Source organism: Dipodomys spectabilis, unplaced genomic scaffold (genome assembly GCF_019054845.1).
Source record: "Dipodomys spectabilis isolate Male_0828 unplaced genomic scaffold, ASM1905484v1 ptg000094l, whole genome shotgun sequence".
NCBI classification, from domain to species: domain Eukaryota; kingdom Metazoa; phylum Chordata; class Mammalia; order Rodentia; family Heteromyidae; genus Dipodomys; species Dipodomys spectabilis.
The window spans coordinates 22,580,295-22,605,439 of NW_024870771.1; the positions used below are offsets into that span (position 1 = coordinate 22,580,295).

At 35.5% G+C, this 25,145-nt stretch overlaps 1 protein-coding gene across 1 annotated transcript in view; it reads right to left on the reverse strand.

The window, feature by feature from the left end:
• Nckap5 (NCK associated protein 5) overlaps positions 1 to 25,145 on the reverse strand; it is a gene marked incomplete at its 5' end in the record, with an annotated part of 649,445 nt that overhangs the window by 464,078 nt on the left and 160,222 nt on the right. The window contains one exon of the mRNA XM_042685241.1: positions 19,606 to 19,739. Within this exon, the coding sequence (XP_042541175.1) occupies positions 19,606 to 19,739 (134 nt within the window). The remainder of the gene's footprint in view (positions 1 to 19,605; positions 19,740 to 25,145) is intronic.

The window sequence follows — 25,145 nt, forward strand, 5'->3', positions numbered from 1 at the left end:
TATTTTTTTCATCAGTCATGGTGCTTTTGAACTCTGGGCCCAGGTGCTGTTGCTCAGCTCTTCAGCTCAAGGCAAGCGCTCTACCACTTGAGCCACAGCACCACTTCCAGTTTTCTGGTGGTTTTATTGAAGATAAAAGTCTTACGGACTTTCCTGTGCAGGCTGGCTTTGCACTGTGATCCTCAGATCTCAGCTTCCTAGCTAGGATCACAGGTGTGAGCCACCAGCGCCCAGCACAGTTTTTAAAAAAATATGGTTAGACCAGAATATTAAAAGCAGGAACAGAATTGTGGAAACAGCTGTTTAGGAAGTTTAAAATATTTTATGAGCTCCTAAGATGTTACAGTGAGAAAGAACCCCTGAGTTTATTTTAGAAAAGAGGAAGTGGAGACCTAGGATGCTAAAGGAATTGTTCAAAATCATTCCATTCCTTGTTCATGTGGTGAAACCAAAGTGAAAGGCTGTCACAAGCTTGTGGTATTTCCAATGTGTGATATGATCTACATTCTTTCTGCTAACCTGTTCACATAGAGGAGCAATTTTGAACTTACTCTAAAGTGGCTTGTATCTTAGAGTATGAGGTTGAAAATCACTTCAATATCATCAAAGATTCTAAAACATGAGGTCAGAAGTGGTCATTCAAAGCTCTTGCTGCCTATAAGAAATTTTATCAAACCCTCACTACTAAGTTCTACATAATCTTCTGGGGAAGAACCAGAAGCAGCTCCCTCAACTCTCTGCCATCATCCACACTTTCCATCTTGAGAGGCTGTTGCTGGGCTCCAATAAAGTCTAGGGGTTATGACAGCACATACACATCCAAAGGTGGTTTTGGCACCTAGGCATCCTGCATCTTGCTAAAAAAAAGTATCACATCAAAGTTGTAGGGAAAAGTAAATCACATGTTGCAAATTTGAATTCTAGCTACAACATAGCAGAAGAGCTCACTATGTAAAGGAGCTTTGCAATAAAACTGCATGAAATATAAATAATGCGTGAATTTAATGTCACCAATCCATATGCTCACTTGCTAAATATTCATATTTAAGAGTTCTGTAAAGTAATGGCCCATCTGTATGAAGTGGAGGAAATACCCTTTGTGCCCTCTATATCAGCATACTGATCAGATCATGGTGAACACCTCTAGACAGAAAGCGGCAAAAGGTCCACTATTACTTGAAGACCCGTGTCATATTCCCCACGTACATATATAAACAGATAAAAGCCCTCAAATCTGATAGAGGAATTCAAGTTTTACAAATCAAATTAGGGTTTATCTAAATGGCTTTGTTGACCGTCATTTCATCATCTTTCTGGCTATCTAGAGGGAATCTTTTAAAGAAGAAAATAATGTTTAAACATCATCTACACCATCTCCTTGGCTTTAGACAAGAAAACGATTTAACTACTCTTTTTTGAAAAAAATGAGTCACAAGTGATCTCTAATATGTAATCAATTTTATTAATAGATATCTACAACCTCTCATGCTGTAATTAAGCTTCCTTTTTTCCATTTACTGACTCCTTGATGAAGATGATTACTACTTAATAACACTACTAATTTAACTTGAAGATTACCTTAGCTTCCTATTTACTAAAATCCATAGGTATGATTTATAATTTTAACTAGGCAGTTTACATAACACTTGTATGGGCGTATCCTAAGCAGGGAAACCCGAAAATTGTTCACAACAAGGCATTCAGAAGTATCTACAAAGAGTATCTGACAGAAGTCCTGACAAGGATTGGCAATTGCTAAATGATAGAGGGTTGTCAAAGGACAGGATCCCTCTAACTCTCTCTATAATAATTGTGTTCTAGAGAAACCCTTAACAGGTAGAAAACTATGTTACTTCTTTAAACTCTTTTTATGACATAGGTCAAAAGCTATGTACATATGACCAGATACGATGAAGTGAAGTGAAATGAACCCCAAGATAGGGACACAAGTGTTTTTTTTTCTTTCTTGGTATTGTTTCTAACGTATTTATAATATACCATGTGATTTTGTTGTTGATTTGTATGTTCCTTCCCCATGGTACAACCCCTATTTTCATTGTATTTGATGTCGGTATAATTTGGGAAGGGGAAGGGAAAAAAAAATGTTTAAATAGTGATAGAGGTGGACCCATTGTAAGAATGAGATGATCAACACACTGTTGAACAGTGAACTTGACAATTTAGGCAGAGAGGAGTGTAAGAGGGGGGAAGAGTAGTTGTGGAAGTGGGAGGGATGGGAAGGGATGGTAGGGGAAAAATAAAGGAGGAGGCAACAATGCTTGGTAAGAAATGTACTCATTATCTTGCTCATGTAATTGTAACCCCTCTGTACAGTATTTTCCCAATAAAAACCATAAAAAAAGAAATGAAGAATATAGAGAAAAGAGATTGGATTGGGAAGTATGGGGGAAAAATAATGAAAGGGGTGACTACAATCAAGATGCATTGTACTGATAAACTGATTTGCTGAATAGTAACTCCTTTGTACAACTATTAGAAGTTTATATAGGTATATATGTATATATTCATATATACTTTTTAAAATGACCTTAGCCTGAAGGCATGCCACTTGTCCCTGGTGCTAGAAGTCCACTGCACAACGGAAGTTAGAAACTAAATGCAGAGTGCCCTCAGGATCCTGCAGGTAGCAATGTCTCCCAATGTCCTTACGTGGCCTTTTATTCTGTGTGCTTTCAGATAGCAAGGACATACTTGCATCCCATTCTGTTATTATAGTGAGACAGTCTTATTAAATTAGATCCTACCTTTATGACTTCATTTAACCTTAATACCTCCCTAAAGACCTATCTAGGAAGCTAGGGCTCTAACATGTAAATTCTAGGGGATTACAGTTCATATCACAGACTAAATGAGAAAAAGAGAATCCTTCTCCTACATATCTCTACTTGACTTAAACAAAGGTGGGTTTGGAATTAATGTTTCAAGAAGCCATCTTCATCTGAGGGCTGTGGAATCACCTGCCTTTGTACCTCAATAAGGCTTGTACTCGCTTTTCTAAAAATCACAACTGGAAATGGCATCAAATACCTTGTGGTTAGCCACTATTTTCCCAGAGCCTTAGTAGATGCACAAGAAGTATGATTCCTATTGTTTTTGGGTCATAGGTTTCTTGAGAATCAACCAGAAATAATAGCCCATTGACAATGTCTCAGTGTACACTGAAAGTTTCAGGAGAGGAATATGGAATTTGCACAAATGTGTAAGATCCTCTGCAAATATACCCATGGCAATTACTTCCTTTACATAGCTTTGCCTTAACTCACATTTTCCATTATGTCAGTTTTCTATTATGTCAACAAAATACATACACTACATTAAAAAGATGAAAATCTTGCTTTAGCACAAAGATTTTTTTGGGGGGGAGGGGTCTGGTCATGGGGCCTGGGCGCTATCCCTCACCTCTTCAGCTCAAGGCTAGAACTCTACCACTTGAGCCACAGCACCACTTCCGGCTTTTTTTTCTGCTTATGTGGTGCTGAGGAATTGAACCCAGGGCCTCAAGCATGCAAGGCAAGCGCTCTACCACTGAGCCATATTCCCAGCCCGAGCACAAAGATTTTGAAGTGTTGGTCTATAGCACAATGGCCCCAGTGCAAGTTTTACTTAAGAGTTTCATTCATGCTGGGCATGAAAGCATGACAGTATAATTACTGAAAACTTAAGTGACAGTGTAGCTCCAAAAGAATAAGGATGTAGTCAAAGATGAGTTGTAGAAAGTCAGATTTCAAGAAAGTTTAAAAAGTATGTGACAGGACCCAGATACAAATCCTCTTGGGGAACTGAAATGCAAAATTCTCCATAGGAGGAAGAAGGGAGACCAAACACAGTGAAACGTGTGGAAAGAATATGAGACTTCGGAATGGCAAGATATGTGAGATGTTTGTATAGATGTCCTATGATCTTCTCTAAATCTCACCTTACTCATCTTAAAACAGGTATAATGGGGTTCTCCAAGCTGCTTAACTCAAAAACTAAATGAAAAGTCACACTAGCAAACACATGGAGTGTTGAGAATAGCATCTGTGACATAATAAAATCACTAAAAATAACTTTTTAAGGGATGGATTAACAGCCTAATTAGTAGCTAAATTCGTGATGCTAACTTTCAGCTGAAACATCAGCCATCATCCACAAGAATGGCAAAGCCATCTGCAGTAAGACTCAGAAGTATCTGAATCTCTTCCAAGCTTTTGTATAGACAGATGAGTAGCAGCCATTTGGTTTAATACAAAATTATTGTCAGAACTACATTATAATTTGCCTCCTACAAATATCCAGATGCCACTAAATTAGGCCCAAGGTCAACACGGTGAAGCACGCTATCCCACAGCTGATTGTTTTATTTCTATTAGAGATGACCAATGGCCAGATGTTTGTTTGTAGTAAACTGCTGGCCTTCAATTTCAGCAAATGGATGGAATGAAACTTGTCTCCAAATGACAGGCCAGAGGGCAATCAGAATAGTTCTCATGGATGAAGTCAGTTTTCAGCTGCTCCATGGGATCCTACTTTCTGTTCTAGGAAAGTTTTCTGCCAGTTTGTTAGAACAGTGTTCTATTTCACTGTTTACCGTGGCACTTACATTAGAGGGTTTGGTATTAGGTAGGCCAGACCCTCAAGTTTGGACACTGCTCCAACAAGAATCATCCCATCCTTGCAAGACAATTTAGGATGATAGAACTTTATTTTTAAATATGGTCTTAGCTGTTAATTCTACAACATAGATGGGCATCTAAACCTTATGATGCTGGTAAACATGTGGAGAGCAAAAAATAATATTTTATAGAAGACTAAAGTTTTATTTTTTGCTAGCTAAATTGTTGTTTATAATTGCAAAACCTATATTTCAAAAGCAATTAAAAACTTTCAAACCCTAGGATCAAAGGCGTTTCTTATAAAAATTATAGAATTGTAACCTATGAACATTGTATTTTTCATAGACCTGGGTAAAAATGGTTGAACACTGAGCCTTGAGATTTAGATAGCTACTGTGGCCCTGTAGCAGCCACTTCATTCTACACAAGGAGGCATCAATTCTCAAGAGGATATACCCACTAAGAATCTGTGCCTATGCCCAACAGGGTGGTATGTGTCTAGAATGTTGCCCTTAGGATGTTAAGGCGACAAGATCACAAGTTCAAAGACAAACTGGACTGCATTCCAGAGCCTATCTTAAAAAAAAAAAACACAAAAAAGAACAATATTTAGGGCTCAATCTTATGTACCTATAGTCAAAACGAACATAGAGGCCCAGCATAGAGGGAGTTTGAACAGGATATGGACCAGAAATATAGGGTGTCCCCTCATGTGCACCTTAAAGTTAAGAAAGATAAAACAGTGTTAAGAGTTGGAAAAGAAAGAAACCAGATAAAGAACTGAGCTACATGCTAAGTGCTAACTGATTATTCCTCTGCCATCATGAGTCAACCCAAACTCCAAGGAGTCAGTGAACTGTCAACTATTTTGGCCTTCATGATATGATAAAAGTATTCTCATCAAGGAAAAGGAGAACATATTTATGTGGCAGTGTGCTTTCTTGATTTATGACATTCTCATATATAGACATATGTGAAATGTGGGCTGCCAACTTACATACTGTTGCCTGTAAGTTAATCTTACCACTTGAAAACAGTCATTTTTCTATGTTCTATATGATAATTAATAATTCACAAAATCACATATTCTGAGGAATTTTGTATTCTTTTGATTTTCTTGGTAAAATATTCCAAATATGGAGAGGTTGCAGTACAGGACTTTAATATGTTTATAACCTGATTTAATTACAACTAATTCATGATCAATGATGTTTCATCTTTAACGCTAATTACATTATCCAGATTTAAAGCAAATAATTAAATTGTATCTAACTTTTAGCCATATTTATGTCACCATGCATATGCAGGAGTTAAGCATCCTAAAAAACAACAACTATATATTAACAAACACACCAACATATATAAGAACAAGACTATCTCACACATTTGAGAACTATACTAATCATCCACCCAGTTTATCAATTCTATTTGTCTCATATAACTTTCATTCTTCAGACAATTCAAATCAGGATACCAATAAAATCCACATAAAGTAAAATCTACCTGGGACTCTTCTTCACCTAAAAGGTTTTCTTTATGCTCTTTTTTTTATGTCCTTCCAGATTTTTTGTAGAGACCTGAAGGAACCATTTTGTTTGTCCTTCAGAAATTTCCACAGTTTAGATTTGGCAAATTCTGTTTTCATAATGTTTTGTGCAAACTGATCATTATATGAACATATTAGATTCGGGTTCATGTTTTTGGCAAGACAACTTCATAGGTTGTATGCATTTCCATCTAGAGGCATAATATGATATGCCTCCCTATGTTATATAAGAGTCATTTATGATGACAGATTAGCTACACTTCTAAAATTTTTTTTTCTTGAATATTTTTATTATCGTTCAGTAGTTGTCATTGTACTTCTAATATGGAATTAAAACTGTGTGTTAATATATTGATTTTTAAAAAAAATTTCTGTGAAGTATTTATTGAGTTTCAGTAATAATGAGTGTCTCCTATTGCTTATTACTTTGGGTAGAAAGTTATAAAAGTTTTGCTAGAATAGTTTTGTATCATTAACACTTTTTGGGTTCCAGGGATTTTATATCACTATGAACGAGAGGATTTTAACTTGTTTTACTATTCTGCTTTCAGTATTCTTACAAATGCATAATTTGAGTAATTTCAGAATAGTAGAAGATATTTTAAATTGTATCTTGAGTACTTTTAACTCTGGATAATGATACAATACATCTCCAAATATGTCTACTATTTGGAGTTGGATATTACATTAGCATTATATTAAACATATATGAATTTCTAAGGTCAAATCCTCAGAACAAGATTTATTCAGAACAATCGAGCTTCTATTTCTTGTTTAATTTGTTGTTTGAAACACATCTGTTATCTTTGTGGATGTCCTTCCTTCTTACATGAATTTTAATACCATATGTATAGAATGCATATTATATATACAATACATAAAGAAAATATTGTTAAAATATTATATAGATCATAGAATATATAGCTTTAACACAGTATATATATATATATATATATATATATATATATATATATAGGATATTTATGTATAATATAGAGAGATCGTAAAAAATTAAAAATATAGAATTTATATTACAGAATATAGCTTTCATATATCTTTCATATATATTATAGACACTATAAAACTTATAGAGAAGAGAGAATATATAGTATACATAGTCTACAGTTTTATATATGTGTGTGTGTGTGTGTGTGTGTGTGTGTAATTGGTTATGGGGCTTGAACTCTGGGCCTGGGTGCTGTACTATTTAAATAGTTATATTTATTAAGTAGTTATAGAAATACATATTTTATAGAAAAATATATACCAGTGACTTTCTCAATTGACACTATTTTTTCCTTATAAAATTTTAATGAATTTATTCTATATGAAAATAAAAATAAGAAGAAAATGTTGATTGAAATCTTTAAAAGAAGAAACAGAATTGAAATATATTTTGAAAAGTAGTGTAGTATAGAAAGGATAAAGTGCATAAATTGCTAGTATTCACTTCAAATGTAACTAAAGATCAGTTATTCAACTTTGAGTTCATCAGTAAAGTAAATCTCTAAAAAGCCATACTGATAGTTCAGCTTATGTTTTCAAAATGTGAAATATGTATCTAAAACAATTTTGTTTCTTTTGCAAAATGAAAGAATTTATGGATCACTTATAATAATTAAAATCTACCTAGAGATTCCCAGAGACATTATAGTATAAATAATTATGTACTAATTATGAAGTTTCCAACAATAAAGTTTGCACTGAAGGAAACACTGAATTTTTGAAGCTTAAAACAATTTTTTAAATTATCTTTAAGTATGTAAATGCAATAATTTTTATAGTATGCACAGGATGTGAATGTATCTTAATGTACAGGTAGATCTGAGTTGAATTCAGATTGGACTGATTTAGTCGATGATTTAGTAAAAGTTGAGGTTTAAGCTTCCTCAGTGCAGTCTTTTTGCCTATATGTGTGTGTATGTGTGTATATACAGCGTATGCTACAGTGTATATATATATTTATATATAATACTATACGTTTATATATAATACTATATACCGCATATTATAGTATATATATTATACTACTCTAAAGGTGATATACAAATGGGATACAGTTACATATTTCAGGTAATGAGTACGTTTCTTTTTGAACAGTGTCATCTCTCCCCTGTTTTCTCCCAGTTTTTCCTCCTGATCCCTGCACCCACAAGTTGTAGAGTTCATTTTCAACATAATGTCTAGTGAGTATCACTGCTGCATTTGTTCATCCTTTGTCCCACCATTTTTGTGCTCCTTCTCCCACTCACCGAAGAGAAAACCTTACATATAAGAAAAAAGGTAAAGAATTAAAAAAATTAAAGAATTAAAAAACAGTGACAAAGGAGGAAACAAACAAAAAACAAAATGCAAAATAACAAAATACCTCTTGTTTCCCTTTCTTGGAGTTCATTTCAATAAGCATTGCTTTATTTTTTATTTTTTTAAATATATATTTTATTGTAAAGATACTGTATAGATTGGTTATACAGTTATATGGGGAAGGTCATGAATACATTTCCTATTGAGCATTGTTACCTGCTCTGAGAAAGATTTTACTACTATGTATGTATTGCAATAAGGACTAATATCTTCCACCAGATCTTCCATTCAAAAACTGATCTGGAATAAGTAATTCATTTGTACTTACTGCATGGATCACACATGCATTGTTTTATATGATCATATGAACATAGCCTTTGTGATCCTCTCCTGAGAATATCCTCCTCCATGTGTGAATGTTTAGAGTCCTGTATAATTTATAATGTCTAATTTTGTCTTTTACCATCCCACGTGTTTACTTGTAGATTTATAGGCACATGCTAGTCACAACAAATTAGGGAAAGCAGGAAACCTGTTTCTTTGGGTCTGGATTGCTTCACTTAACATAGCCAAGATATGGAATCCACCCAGATGCTCCTCAGAGATGATGAATCAAGAAAATGTGGTGTACACACAGAATGGAATTCTGTGCTTCCATCAGAAGAATGATATTGCATATTACCAAAGAAATGGAAAGACTTGGAAAAATTAGATTATATCTATATATCTATTTCTGTAGTCTATCTATATAATTACATCTTTAAGTGCATTCAAACTGAGTAGAAGACAAGTAATTTTGACCTGAAGAAGGCTGTTTCCCCATCTGTAAAGGATAGACATAAGAAGATCTTCCAAGGAGGACTGATATCAGAATTAAGTTACATGTAGTATTGTAGTTCTTCCCAGGAGGAAGAGAAATTAATATGTTTCACCTCACTGCTATATACCTTTTACCTACAACATAAGCAATCCAGCAGGTGGTAAAATTTCCTTAAGTGATAATAAAAATAAATGAGATAATACTGTCAATCTTCCAAATCTTATATTTAAAGGCCATTGTGGAAGTTTCAAGTTGCTACTTTTCACATTTCTAAGTTTTCTTTACATGCATTTAGCTGAGCCCTTCTCCTTCTCAGATTTTACCAAATGATGGATTTTTTTCCACCATCATTCTAATCTCTCAGATTCCAGCCTTTCCTGAATTAGGCTCCAGATATATTGAGGGAGTAAAAAATATTCAACTACTCCATCCTTAAATTCCTCTCCGCAGGAGAGATGCTGAGAAAGCTGGGGCTTAAGGAATCTAGAAGCCATTCATATCTATTAGAAAGAGCTGTAGGATATTTCCTGATAATGTATCATAAACCTTGGTGATTGTTTATGAGAAAGCAATAGGCTTGTAAATGTTCAATGAGTCTTGCATATTGGAAGTAATGCTAAATATATTACTACTTCACTGGGTACTCTTTTGAGGGAATAGAAATCAATTGTTAAAGTGTTTCTGATATCAGAGGTGACCACTGGGCTTCAAAAACTAGTCTAGAGTAAGACTGAGTTGCATGATTGAAAATTCATAACTTGACACTGCAAAGGGCTTTCTTATACTACTCAAGCTGCAGATGTATCCTTTGCTCATATAAGGGCAACATGCATTGGCATACTCATGTCTTGAGGCTTGACTTTGTATCTGCTTACCGACTTGAAGCATCTGTCTTTCCCTGCTCCATCCATTTCAGCCCTTCCCATGTGCATCTGCTTCATTACTCACCACAAATCAATTCCTTTTGGCTGCAAAATTTTTCTTCGATCATTTTATTCTTCCCTGATTCATAGCAAATACTTGATTTTCATCTAATCATATTTCCCTTCCATGTGTGATATTTTGTAAACATCAGATCCTTGGGTATTTGGCAGGAGCGGAGGGGGGGGGGGGGTCGGTCATGAGGCTTGAACTCCGGGCCTGGGCATTCTCCCTCAGCTCTTTTGCTCAAGGCTAGTAGTGCTCTACCCCTTTGAGCCACAGAGCCACTTCCGGTTTTCTCATGGTTAATTGGAGGTAAGAGTCACATGGAGGTTCCTGCCTGGGCTGGCTTTTAACCATGATCCTCAGATCTCAACCTACTGAGTAGCTAGGATTATAGACAGACGTGAGCCACTGGTGCCTGGCTGATCCTTGGGTTATTTGTAACATGACAGGTTGCTTGATAAGAAATGTACTCATTACCTTGCTCATGTAATTGTAACCCCTCTGTACGGTATTTTCACAATAAAAAACATTTTAAAAAAAGAATCATCTTGCCAAAAACAGAGCCAAATTAAATGGTCATACTTTCAGTGGTGCTTACCTAAAAGACACTGTCTCTCTTTGGCAGAGACGTTTGAACTCAGGACCCCATACTTGCCAGTCAATCACTCTGTCATTGGAACCTCACCCCTAGCCCTTCATTGCTTTAGTTATTTTCAGGTAGGAGTTCCTATATTTTCCTGATCCTTGGTCCTCCTATCTATGCCTCCTCTTTGTCTGGTATTATAGAGGGATATTACTATGCCTGGTCTATTGATTGAGATGGATTCTCATTATTTGGCCTCCAACAGCAATTCTCCCAATTTCCAACATCCCATTAGCTGGAATTATCAGTGTGATACCTTGGACTTAGCCTAAAAACTCTTAATGCGATAATACTATCTAATTAGTAAAAATATACTTCTTTAATTGCTATAGGGATTAGGTGGGAGAAAAAAATTCATATTTCTAATCTTGAGAAAATGTATTCTGTCACTTGATACTACAATACTTGACAGATCAGAAGAAACATGAAATGAATCCAGAAAAACAATTTAATGAAAACTACAACACATTTCTTCTGTCACAACCCCATAGCTTCAGCATGGCTAATTCTGTATTCTCAGCAAACATCCTTAAAAGCTTGAGGCTGTTTGTGAGCAACAGATGTAGACATTTATAAACAAGGACCATCTTAACTAAATTATTTTTCACAAATTAAACAAAGGATCTCCAAGAACAGTTCCAAGTATTTACGCTCAGCACTCAGGGATACCTTCTGCATGAATGTCACCCATTCAATTCACTGATTATGCATGTGAAAGATACTGAGAACAATAATCCACACTCCTGGGACTGATGCCTGTGAACCTGCCCCATATGCAGCCAGAGACCTGGCAGAAAAATTATATGAGGGTCATAAAACTCTCTCTGAAAGTAAACTCTACCCTATGGGAAGTAAACTTTCAATGCACCAAATTCCACTTAGTGCCCTGCAGAAAGGAATTCTACAAAGAGTACTCAGAAACAGGCAGCTCATCTTTTATAGGGGAGCACTCTATCATAGAAGCCTGGAAAATCATGTCTTTATCCTTCTAGGCCATCACAGTTTATAACTCTAAGAATGATGACTATTATCACACTTTTAAAGACCCTCAGAAATGGCATTCCTACACCTTCCCTTGGAAGCAAATTTCTGTCATTCTTCTCTGTGTTTAACTTAAATCTTTGATAGTACAATTCTTTCTGCAACTCTGATTCTTATTTATTCACTCATTCATTCATTCACTCATTCTTATTTTCATTTATCCATCTATTCCTCCATCAACAGATTACTGAGCATTTACTCACTGACAGCAATTTCCAAGTTGTACTAGCTTCTGTCATGTGAATAGAAAACAGCTATTAACTCTTTATTTAGATAAATCATAGGAAAAACATCTAGAAACAGATGACAATTTGTAGAAAGTATAAAGGCCAGAGAATATGTTGAATAGCCCCAGGAATAATTAATAAAAGTTAGACTATGAGAAATTTTACAAGTCAACTTTTCTGTGTTCTTCAATAGGTAGGTAAATCTGAAATGAAGGAATGGAGGCAATCTATAATAAATTCTTTTAACAAATTTGCAAAATTAAACTACAGCATCCAGTTGTACATATTAAATAATAAATTACTAAAAAGATAGAGACTTTATTGCTATAAAATCAAGATAATAATTACTCTTTGGGAGAAAGCTGAGACTAGAATTCTTTTTTTTTTTTTGTCAGTTGTGGAGCCTGAACTCTGGGCCTGGGCGCTGTCCCTCAGTTCTTTAGCTCAAGGCTAGCACTCTACCACTTGATCCACAGTGCCTCTTCCAAAAGCTGATACTCAAAAGCAATATGTAGAGACAAGTCTGAGTAGCTAGTACTTTATTGATGAAGTGTTGGTTGCAAGGGTGTTTGCCCTATATAAATTCAATTGGCCAAGTATTTGCATTGTGTGGTTTTCTATAGGATTTCTTCTTTTTTTGAGAAGAATTTATTGCTATAAACAACTAGAATTATCTGTGTCTAAGGGCAAATACAAAATGGCATGACACTTTAGAAAATGCCTTAGTATTTTCTTGTAAAGTGAAATAAATGTTAATTATATGGCCCTAGAGTAGTGACCCTATTCTAGTCTTTTACTTAAGTGATAGAAAAACACCCTACAAGACTTGGACATAAATACTTATACCAATTTAAACCATCCTCATCCCAAACTACAGAAAACCCAAATGTCCACCAGCAGGTAAATGGATGAACACACAACAGTATATTCAGTATATTTTCACAGTCACAGACCAATCTGCAGTAAAGAAAATAAATCCACGGATAGATGCAACAGTACGCTCATCTCCAAAGACTATGCACAGTGCAAGAAATCAGGTGTTAGAAGTACTTTATAAATATATTTACAAGTCTCTGGAAAAGGCAAAGCTACAAGGAGAGAAATCAATAAATAGTTGCCAAGGACTTGGGATACAGTGAAGGATGTCACCATTCCTATGTGGAAATATTCTATATTTTTATTACAATGGTGATTATATGTGGTATATGCTTGTCAAAACTTATCAAGCTTTTAAAAACCTGACCAGAAAATAAATCTTATACTACTAAGAGTAGGAATAAATTTAGTTTGAAGTTATAGTAAGGTTCTATATACTTATTTTCTATAGAATGTATTGGAGGTGGAGACAGTAACAAATTAGAAGTTTTAATAGGTCATTGAAAAAATTGTGGACTAGGGACTAAATCACTGTTATTTTTATGGCTACCATTTTAGAGAAATTGTTTAGAAGTGAAAAACATTATGGGTATCATAAAATCCTCTCTGCAGAGTGTTGTTCTCAAACTTGCTCAAATAAATCATAAAGTTGACAAAATCAGAACCAAGGGCAGCATTGAGTACATTCACTACAAAATATCTTCACTTCCTTTTGTCAGTCAAATTCCTCAGCATTTAACTTAGGCTGTCCCCAAAATAATTTTTTTCATCCAGACACGGCAGCTTTCTATTTTCTACTTCTCACAAAGTCAGTCTAAATATATCCCCAGGGACCCACACTGATTCCTTCCCACTCCCACTTTTCAAAATGAAAACCTGTTGCTAGTCATGTCAAAGGTCTAGTTATCAGTGTAATAAATAATTCCCACAATAAGTAAATGTATGTCATTTCCAATGTACTGTCTTCTAAAGAGCATAAAAGCATGATAATACTAGACTGCATTTTTACAAATGAGCATATTGAAACCAAGAAGGGTCAAATTATTTCACCAGAGTTATTAGTCTAGTTACAAGGATGCTTGAACTACTGAGCTTCAATTAGACAGAACAGTGCTCTTTGAAAAGAAAGCAATACTGTTTGACAATATTGTATTTCTTCCCAGGAATGAGTGAAGGGCAATGGAACTTCCATATTGTCTATTCAATAAATCTTAAGAATTTAAGAGAAAAACATCAATGCTTCTCAGGCAAAACACAGTAACGCAAAGCAATAAAATACTATTCAACATTCAGAAAGCTTGTGGTCACCAAAGGGAGCTGAAAATAACTTTCGCTTCTGATGTCTCTGGGGCTGGTTTCTTCTACTTCTACTTTTTTCAAATAATATATCATATACTCAGTGATTAAGAAAAACACTGCTGACATGAAAATATGACATTGTTGTTTTAGCCAGACATCTTACACAATGCCATTTACAATATTTTCTTCCATCTGTTTGAAATGGAAGGAAACATGTCCTTTAACAAAGTTGCTTTGCCATTTTAAATTTCAGGTAGATTCACACAGAATTGTACATAAGGGTCCAATTTTTGTGAATAGTCTTAAAAGTACTGCTGACAGTGTGAAAACAGCAACTTCAGATCAATAGAAAATTGTCTTCTACATTCATTGGGAAGAACAAGGCACTCAGAAGAGCCTGCTTCCAGGATGAGTTAAACCAGCCGAGATGGAAACAAATGCAGAAGAGAAACAGAAGAGCTGTTGATTGTCTGAAGATCAATTGATAGTTTTTTTTCATCTTGTTATGTTTTACTCATTCCAATGGTGCAGAGAAAATGTTCTTTAATTACCAAACATATATTCAGGAAGAAGAGAGTAGAACATTTAAGAACATATTATCATTTTCCACACACACTCTGTGCCAGGTGCCTACAGCTGCTTCCAAATGGGCAACAACAACAAAAAAAACGAACCCTAGGATTCTATGAAGTGTCTTCTGAGAGCTGATAATGTGAACAGCAATGAGTGATGAGAAAAACCATCTCCATTTACATCACCTTGAAGTTCAGCATACAACAGACTGCAATAAAGGCCCAGCAATCAACTGTGATAGAAGAATCGCCATTACACTAAGCAAGTAAATGGCTTCAAGGCAGCAGATAAGAGTGCTGGGAGGTCACAGTAGGTGCAGAGAAATCCTGGATGTAGAGAATAGAATCTTGGATTGCATTTGGATGATTTCTAACAACCATGGCTAATTACAATTGACAACACTAACTGTTCCCCATTTCAAGGCTTCAGAGAAACACTGATCCTTGATGGCCAGTTTGCTGACTAGAGATAGTTTATAAAATAATGTCTGCCAGGTGGTGAATCTGCTAGATCAATTGTAATTGAAAGCGTAAAACATATTGTAGAATAAAATATTACACATTAAAATATATAGTACTATTATCACTATATGATCATTAATTTTGACTATTCATGTCCAAGCATAATAACCTATTAACAAATATCAAGTCTGGCCCGCTGAACCTGGAAAAAAATTCCTGTGTAGCATATAATACTGTTTGTTCATAAATATGGGTAGAGCCTTTTTATTTGGTTTCTAAATTGTTTAACTTGGCTCTTATAGTGTATACAATAAAAGTGAATATTTTGTGATAACAGCAGCTCACAGAATTGACTAGATTACTTCCAAGATTTCCAATCAAATACATGTTCAAATCATATATGGTTTGTATGAAATCAGTACTCTGTAGTGTTAGTTGCTTGTTGTCTGTGTGTGTACATGCGCGTGTGCACACGTGTGTAATTGCACATGCATGCCAGTCCTGGGGCTTGAACTCAATGCTTAGGCACTGTCCCTGAGGGTTTTTTTTCCTTTTGCTAACAGCTAGCACTCTACCACTTGAGCCATAGCTCCAATTTTGGCTTTGGGAGTTAATTAGGATTACAGACACAGGCCACTGGTGCCATGCCACACATCTTTTTTAAAATCGTTTCTACAACTAAATATACTCAGCTCAGCTTGGGGATAATGTTGTGGAAATACCCCTTTGCTGAGGCTCAAACACTTTTTTAAACTGAAGTGGAAAATGAGGATAGAGGTTAACCTCTAATTATAACAGAAAGCAGTAACCCAGTCTCAGTCTTTGCCTCTAAGCCTGGTGGACCTGGACACTTATAAGCTGAACAAGAAGTTATAAAGAAAAAGAGGACACCATCATAAAGTATTTACAGGCACAAATCCCATCAGATAGTGGGGTTAAAAATCCATCATCGCATCTGAAAAGCAACTCACATTTGTAGCATCGAATACTAAGACAAACAAAATGCAGTTCGAATGATTAGCATCATTCCCTCATTGAAGAGTTCCCTTAACTGTGAGGCTCAGCTTAATTTGCAGTCCCTGGATACATATCCTTTTTCTTTATTTTTTCAGAACTTTAGACCTTGATCAAAGGCCAAAGGGAAGAAAGGATTTAAGTCTGAAAGTTTTGTGGTGATGTAAATAACACAGTATTAAAAAAACTCATTTTAATGAAAAATAAATCAAACATTCCACTCATGTAACTGTAACCCCTCTGTATGGCATTTTTACAATTAAAGCGTACAAAAAATGGATTTTCAGCATCCAAGTTGTCCTAGTAATTAACACAGATAATCACAAACAGTCACCCTTGCTGGCTTTCTCCAAACCATGAAACCCAGCATCCAACTCAGCTGAACCTGCATAAACCCAAACTCCAAATTATTTCTCCTGAAACCATTTGCTGACATTCTACATCCCACATACTTCTAAGTGACTCAGATTCTATGTTCACTACTTATTTCCCTTTCCACTACCCCACTTCCTCCCTGAAGTTGAGACCTAGGAGCAATATTTAAAAGCTCTTCTGTCTGTACTGCCATTACATATACCAAGAAACACTTTACCCAATCCAGCTCAGACCTTTCTATCTTATCATTCTTTGTCATTAATGCTTTATGCATTCATGAATTCGCCGTGCAATGATTAATTCAAGAACTCAGACACTAGAGTAACTATTGCTTTATTTGTGCCTTTACATATGGACTTTCTTTTTTTTGGGGAGGGAGAGGGGGTCCAGTCGTGGGACCTGAACTCTGGGCCTGAGTGCTGTTCCTTAGCTCTTCAGCTCAAGGCTAGTGCTCTACCACTTGAGCCACAGCGCACTTCCAGCTTTTTTTCTTTTTGCTTATGTGGTGCTGAGGAATCAAACCCAAGGCTTCATACATGCAAGGCAAGCACTCTACCACTGAGCCACCTTCCCAGCCCCTACATATGGACTTTCTATTCCTAATTTTGTGTATTATGAAACTCAGATACTAGTTAACCTCTCAAACTTAAAGAGTCATAGTGGAAGCAGTCAAACTAATTAGAATTGATCCTTGGGCCACTATTATATACTTTAATGTCCTTTATGAGGAGACCTTTGTATAACTTTTTAATCAGAGATGATTTTCCTCTAAGAGGAGTGGCCTCTGACTGTGAGATAAAAATTGCCTATCTCCTGTATTTTTCTTTTAAAGCTGCCAGGAATCTCAGAGCTATATTAAATATTCATTCTCAGAAAACATATAGAGCTGTGACTAAAATTATTAGTCAAATTCTCTTATGGTGGACTTTATTTTCTGTTTTGATTTGGTCTACCTGATTATTAGTTTACCTTTTATTATAAGCTATATTGTATTCTTTTAAAAAATTGGTTACTAATTTAATTTTTAAAAAACTATCCACAGTCCATGAATTAAGTAATTCCACTTGCTAGGTATTAGAAATTACAAATGAACTAATTAATCCAGAATTAAAAGGATCAACATAAAATTTTTTTAATTTAATATAATAGTTTGGATTATATAAATCATTTATATGACCATTTGAATCTCTACCATGTCCAAGGGTGATGAATTATATGCATATTCTGTATTACTGAGAATTTTACAAAGACTAAATTAACAGGTTGTTTAAATAAGAATTACTAAAATGTATGTTTAAAGCTGAGGTTTAACTGTGAAAGGCCATGGGACTTTCTCAAATTATCATGTAATTATCTGCTATCTATGCTCTCTCCTATTTTTTGCTGATTTATATTAGTTACCCTGCTAACTGCACTTGAACTTCAGAGTTCCAATAAAGCTTTACATAAGAAAACTGATAATACTAGGAAAAAATTCTCACAAAGCAGTATGCACAACCAACCACTATTTACTGTACATATAATAATTTTCTCTTTCAGCCTAAGATGTAAGTTTTAGTTTTTCTATAACATAAATCTGTATGAAATACTCATTTGATTTACAGCAGATGACCCAGCATCATATAAAAATAATCTACTGTGTCACCTTTCTCAAATCATGGAAGTCAATAGCTTGAATATAAAGACATCTCAATTACATAGTATAAAGAGTGAGATCTGCCTCCTCCTTTCCTGTATCAACAAAATGACAAGGATTAATAAACAGTGCTTCTTTCAAAGTTCGATTGGAGGATAATAAATTGAGAGCTCCCATCAATTGGAGTTGAAGAGATTTCAATTCTTCTGTAATTAAATATTAAAGATTTCAGAATCCTTTATTAAAAAATCTAGTTATGTCTTTTTTTGTGCTGCTCCTGGGGCTTGAACTCAGGACCTGGGCATAATCCCTGAACTTTTGTGCTGAAGTCTAAAGCTCTACCACTTGAGCCACAGCTCCATGACTTTTTTTGTCGGTTGTAGGGCCTGAACTCTAGGCCTGGGTGCTGTCCTCAGCTCTTCAGCTCAAGGCTAGCAATCTACCACTTGAGCCACAGTGCCACTTCTGCTTATGTGGTGCTGAGGAATCGAACCCAAGGCCTCAGGCATGCGAGGCATGCCCTCTACCGCTGAATCACTTTCCCAGCCCCATGACTGACTTTTTAAGTGATTAATTGGAGAAAAGAGTCTCACAAACTTTCCTGCCCTGGTTGGCTTCAAACCACAGTCCTCAGATCTCAGACTCCTGAGTAGCAAGGATTACAGATATGAGCCACCATCTAGCTGCCATATCTTTTTTAAAGAATGGAACTCAATGATTCATTTTTTAAAATACAAAACAGTCTTTTATTCTTAGATGTGAATATGCATTGCTTGTGATATGAAAATATACCTGAAATTGCAGAAATGGAGCTAGATGCTAAAAAGAGGCTTGACTAAATGTTCCAAGTCCTTTTCATAACCATTAATTCATTTAAAAAACCATATTGGTAAGAATTTACCAAATAATTACATTTGCATTCTCTATAGTAAAAGAGGGTTGCGATGACCAGGGGCTATTTTTCCTCCCTGAGATGACTGTGTCACATAGCAAAGACACACAGGCCACAAAGTCCCTACAGACTCAAAGACATACCTCTGAGGTAGAGAAAAGACCATCAGCTTCAATAAAGCCCAGCCTGCTCTGGTGCAAACGTCAAGTTTCAGACAATCTGCCTCCATGGCTTAAACTACTGAGACTCAGCTTACCAAATGCAGCAAAAGCTACAACACAGAATTGCAGCCTAAGGAGTTACTGGTGCACGGACACCCTGTGCATGCACCAGTGCATATAGTGAAGATCAGTACCTGGAGAATTGCCTCTGCAGACCCAGCATCTGGATTCGGTTGCGCTCAGACTCTAAGGTCACCTCCCGCAACCGCTTCTCACTTTGAAGACGCAAGTGCCTCTCCTCTTCCAGTTCATGTATCAGCTTTTCATGCTGTGAAAAGAACAAAGGGAATGACTTTTAACAAGGGTTTTATGAAAAAAATAATTAGTAACAAAGCATAGTAATTCAGTTAATAATTAGAGCACTATTACCCATTCAAAATTATTTTATCACTTCAATCTCTGGCATATACTTTAAAGAGAACATCACTATTTCTACAGAAAAACCAAGAATTTCAAGTTAATTAGACCATGGGGCTGATGAGAATAAGGTTAAAGAATGAGCTTTAATTTTGTCCAGTCAGGTTCTCAGAGATAAAAATAGGCCAGACCGCCCACTGTTTTTATAATCTTAGAAAACTAGCTCATTGCATGAATGGGCAGCTGGGATTGAAAGGGACTGAATGATCCAGAAAAGACGGCTCCACACACATCTCAGATCTCCTGATAGTACCAGGTCAGCTACGCTAATGTTGTCTTTGTTCTGTTTGTGTTTTGTTTTTGTTATTGCCTTTCATGAAAGCATTACATGCTGTTATGGTTATTACTGTAACTAACTGAAACACTTTGCATACAGAATGCATAATTTTATGATGAAAATCAAAGCTACAATGTCTGATTGTGAGAAGCCTACATTCCTATCATGAAAGAAGAGAATCAGACCCTTCTGTGTTGAAGTAATTCAAATGCCCTGATTATCTCAATGGCTTACTCAATATATACAGCATAATCACAGCCATATCACAGGCACAGGCACCGGTATAGTTTTCAGTCTCTGACTTCTGTGTAAAAAGTTATTCTGAAGATCATGAACGAAAAATAAAGACTACAATCTAGATATGAATTATGACCCTCTAAACATACTTACATATCAAACTGCACCTTCGGGTAAGTCCTAGTTCCTGATTAAAAGCCTCTCTGAAGTGAAAGCAAAGGGCTCTTCCAATCACAGCCATCAGCCATGCCCTTGAGAAGACTTCCCTTATCATTCCATCATTTTCTCCCTTCCCTTAGTTCCCACTTATTTACCTGTCCTTGAGCTGCTCACTTATTCTGGTATTGTTTTTCTTGCACATTTATCAAAATCTTTAACTGGATAAACAGTCAAGATTACAACTATATCTTATGTACAAAAATTTTTTATCATATTACCTAGTACACAGTGGTCCTAGAAATGTACGTGCTTATTGAATCTGGATCTGGTCATTTGTAAAGACATAACTTAGCCAAATGTTATCAAAGATGGGAAATTTTGAGAAAACAGAATTTTTCTTTATTTCAAAAGTAAAAGGGGACGCTATATAAATTCATTCACTGTCATAGTGAAGAATCTCTAATACCTAATAAGGGAGAACCTTCCCTTGCTATATAAATAATCCTTTCTGTTCAACTTGTTGATTCAAATATAGAAACCTACATACACAAAACATACAAAGAATATACACAAGTACACACACATATACACCTTATACATACATGCTACACTATAAAGAAAGTTCTAGATTAAGACAACAAAACCAAAGGTGTTTGAAATATATTCCTTTCACATATCAGGTGTTTAGTTAACCTATATACTTTCCCCATAACCTATATCAATTTTCCAAATACAGAAGAAACTTGAGGTTTTTTTTTTTTAACACAAATTAAGGTATTTCATAAGACTAACAATAGAAAATGTCAGCGGATTGGCTTGGTGTTTTATCCTGGGCATGTTAGTTTATCACTAAACTAATTATAAATTCCCTCCTCCCCCAGACTTGCTTTGGAACTATTACAACAGGGAGCAGGCACTGCCTAGTACTTTCACGAGCACTACTGTGTCTTCTCCTTGGATAACTTGGCTCCATCCATGACCACCTCCTCCACTGAATGATAAAGAGAGGTCAGACACTTTCCCAGGCTTTTCTGTTCAAAGAGCTAGATCATAGGACAGTTTTCAGAATTCAATTCCTTTTCATTTCCTCCTTACTCTGGTCATTTGGGCTGCAGTCCTTACCTTACAAGTATAAATTTGTCCCAATGCAACTGATAAATCAGGGAAAACTTTGAGCATGACACACAGTTCACATTTGCTTAAGCTTGATTTCATTCATACGAAAAATTTGGTGAACACAAACACAAAGCATGTTTTGTTTTATTTTGTTTTGTTTTCTCAAGGCTAACTTTCTGCTATATGAGCCACAGCTCCACATTCAGCATTTTTAGAATAAGAGCCTCAAGGGCTTTCCTGCCCTGGCTGGCTTCAAACCTTGAACTTCAGATTGCAGTCTCCTAAGTAGCTAGGATTATAGGTGTGCTAAAAGCACACTTTTTGAAAAGCCCTCAGTCTGCTGTGCATTTTAAGAGTCACAGTCCTTCACACCAAGCCTATGCCATTCCCTGAAATTTCAGGCAGCCTGCCTTCCACCCTTTGCAGTATATCACAAGGAGTTGACACCAACTCCCACCAGAGAACTGCAGGTCTTTTTTTTTCAAGGTAAAATGTGAAATTTATAGCTGTATCTATCTATTTATTTATTTCCTAACCATTTAACACACGTGGAACTAACTTATCCACTATTTTTATTGTTTCTTATTTTTAAGTTGTCATTGGCCAATGCTTTTAGTATTCCATTTCTACTCTCCATCTCCCATTGAGCCCATCCATGCTTCCTATGTATGTTTTGGCAGAATGCAATGATTTTTAGAAACACATGTCATGTCATGCTAGGGAAGGGCAGACTGCACATCATGCAGTAGAAAAAGACATCAGCATCAAGAACAGAATTCCAAAGCACTTTCTCTGTCCAAGGACAAAAGTTGAGTCATAGACAAAAAAGTAAGGAAAAAAAGTTGTTCTGTTCTACAAGTAGAGCTTGTTCATAAATCATAGCTGTCCACAGCAACAATGTTTCACTGAGCTATACTGATTAATCCTTGAAAGAAGTATATTCCAGTTTCTTTGTAATCATTTTTAAATTCTTGTACTGATAAACTTCTAATAGTTGTCTCAGTCATTCAAGTATTAAAAGGTTATTTATGTATACATGTTACCAGAAAGGAAAAAAAGTTGAATCCCCTTGATTGTTGATTTGATTATTCCATAATTTAAGATTTATGCTGGGAAATAGCTATGTAACCACCAACATGGAGGCATTCACTTACTTAGACTACAAATAATCATTGAGCAACTACTAGCTACCCAACACTGGACTCACTCTGAGGTAAACAATGAGCCAACTGTCCTGATTATTGTCGTATCATGCTTACAGACTGAAGACAATTGCTAAAGGACTTGCTAGACTCATCCAAACAAGTGATAGCTAATTAGGATCTCCTGAAAGATAGCAAGATGACAGCAAGAGGAACAGATTTTATATGGTAGGCAAGATTCTCTGAGGAAGTAAATTCACATGGAGATCTCTCTGACAACTGAGTTTTGCTGGGGACCAGGACACCAGGCAAAGTGAACAGCAAGTAAAAATTTCCTTTGTTTACAGGAAAATAAAATTAAACAAAGAAAAGAAAAAAAAAGTCCTCTGTCATATGTTGCAAGCACAAAGAGAAGGTCACTGTGTCTACAGCCTGGTGAGCAAAGAGACAGGTGTCGAAGGGGATACAGCTTCAAGGAAAAGGCTAGACCCTGGAGGATTTTGAACATAGAAAACCAACATGTGCTTCTTTCCTAGGTCTAATTATAGTTGGTGACTCTCAGTACATCAGTTGGTGCTAATATTCATGAAGTTTAAAAACATTCAAGAACTTGAAAAGGAAGGGATTATAACCTCAATAAAATAACAACTTTATTTTAAGGTTTAATCTTTTATGCAATAGAATCTTATGAAAATTAAGTAATGATTATTCTGATGACTAAACTGATAAAGAACTGAATTACCTTGCAAATTAAAACACAGTAATACTCTATTAGTGAGCAAATCCACTCCTGGGTATTTATCTAAAAGATTAAAAACCAGGAAGTAGTAAAGCCAACCAGCACAACCATGTTCATTGCAACACTATGCCCGATAGCCAAGCTATGGAATCACAAGGGCCCAGATGCTCCTCAACAGACAAATGTATGAAGAAAATGCAGTATAAAAACATAGTGGAATTTTACTCCTCCATTAGCAAGCATAGTTTACCTTTTATAAAGGAAAAGGAAGAGCTGTAAGCAATTACATTACATGAAGTAAGTTAGGCCAGAGAGACTAAGATGTATGTTTTCTCTCATACGTGGAAGCTGGATTTAGCCTATAAACTTATAAATACATTGGGTCGTATGCAAGTATATGTAAATATATTAGTCCCATCATGCATACCCTTGTGTTAAGTGAAATATCTGCCATAAAAGGAGAGGTCCATCCACATCCCCTGAGTGCAGTCTCCAGACCTGCTTAGTTATAGTACAAATAGACAACATTATGCCTGGGTGTGCTCTCCACTGACCTGATGCTTCAGAGATCCACAAGGACATATACAACAGTATTCCCTATATGTTTCTTTTCAAAAAAAATTCTACAATGGGCTCAAACTATATAAAATCATTGTTATGAAATTCCTGATGAATAATATCTTATGATAAAAGAATTATTGGAGAAACATTAATATTTCTGGATAATACAAAGATCTGAAGTAGGGGAAATGAATAAAGGCCATTAGAAAAGGTCTTTAACATGGTTAAATGATAGTTGGGGATATTGAATGGATAAATAGATGAGCTCATCCAAGTAATGTGAAGTCTGGCAGATGAGCTAACTATTATGTAATGGAGATTTACATGAAAACTCAACAGCCTACCAGAAAAGAAGAATACATGTGATTCAATGATACAAATACAAAACATGGCATTAAGACCAAATAACAAATTTAGAAGTTCCAGGTCTGCCTTGATTTGCTTAATCAGTATCAAAAAAAAATCATGGGCATCACTAATCAACCCCTAGTATATTCTAAAAATTATGAACACCCACAATAACCATTTAATTATCTTGCCATCTAAGAATCTAAAACCAACAATTGATTTTTTTCCTTGAGAAATCTTGAGCCAACACACCAGCAGAAAAGTTAAACTAATGTTTTCATGAAAACTAGCTTTTAATTTAAAAACTCTACATTAACCAATTTCTATCAAACCAGTGTAAAATGGATCTAAATTAAGCTATAGTTATTATATCTAATTGCAGCCACCTTTTTTCCTTTCTACAAAAATTGCAATGCATTTCTTCCATAAAGCCCTCTGAATTCAATATCCCCATTAGTTATGAAAGATTCAGACATCCTAGAAGCAGAGAAACAGATAAGGAACTTAGGAATTGATTTTTTTAAGTCTGTAGTATTAGGTGTAACTGAAGAATCAGAATCAGATTTTGAGATGCTGGGATAAAAACAACTCAGTATATATCCATAGTGCTGATAACATCACTGGAAAGATACAAAGCCCTTATTCTAAGGAAAAAAAATACAGTTTGGTTTTTAAAAA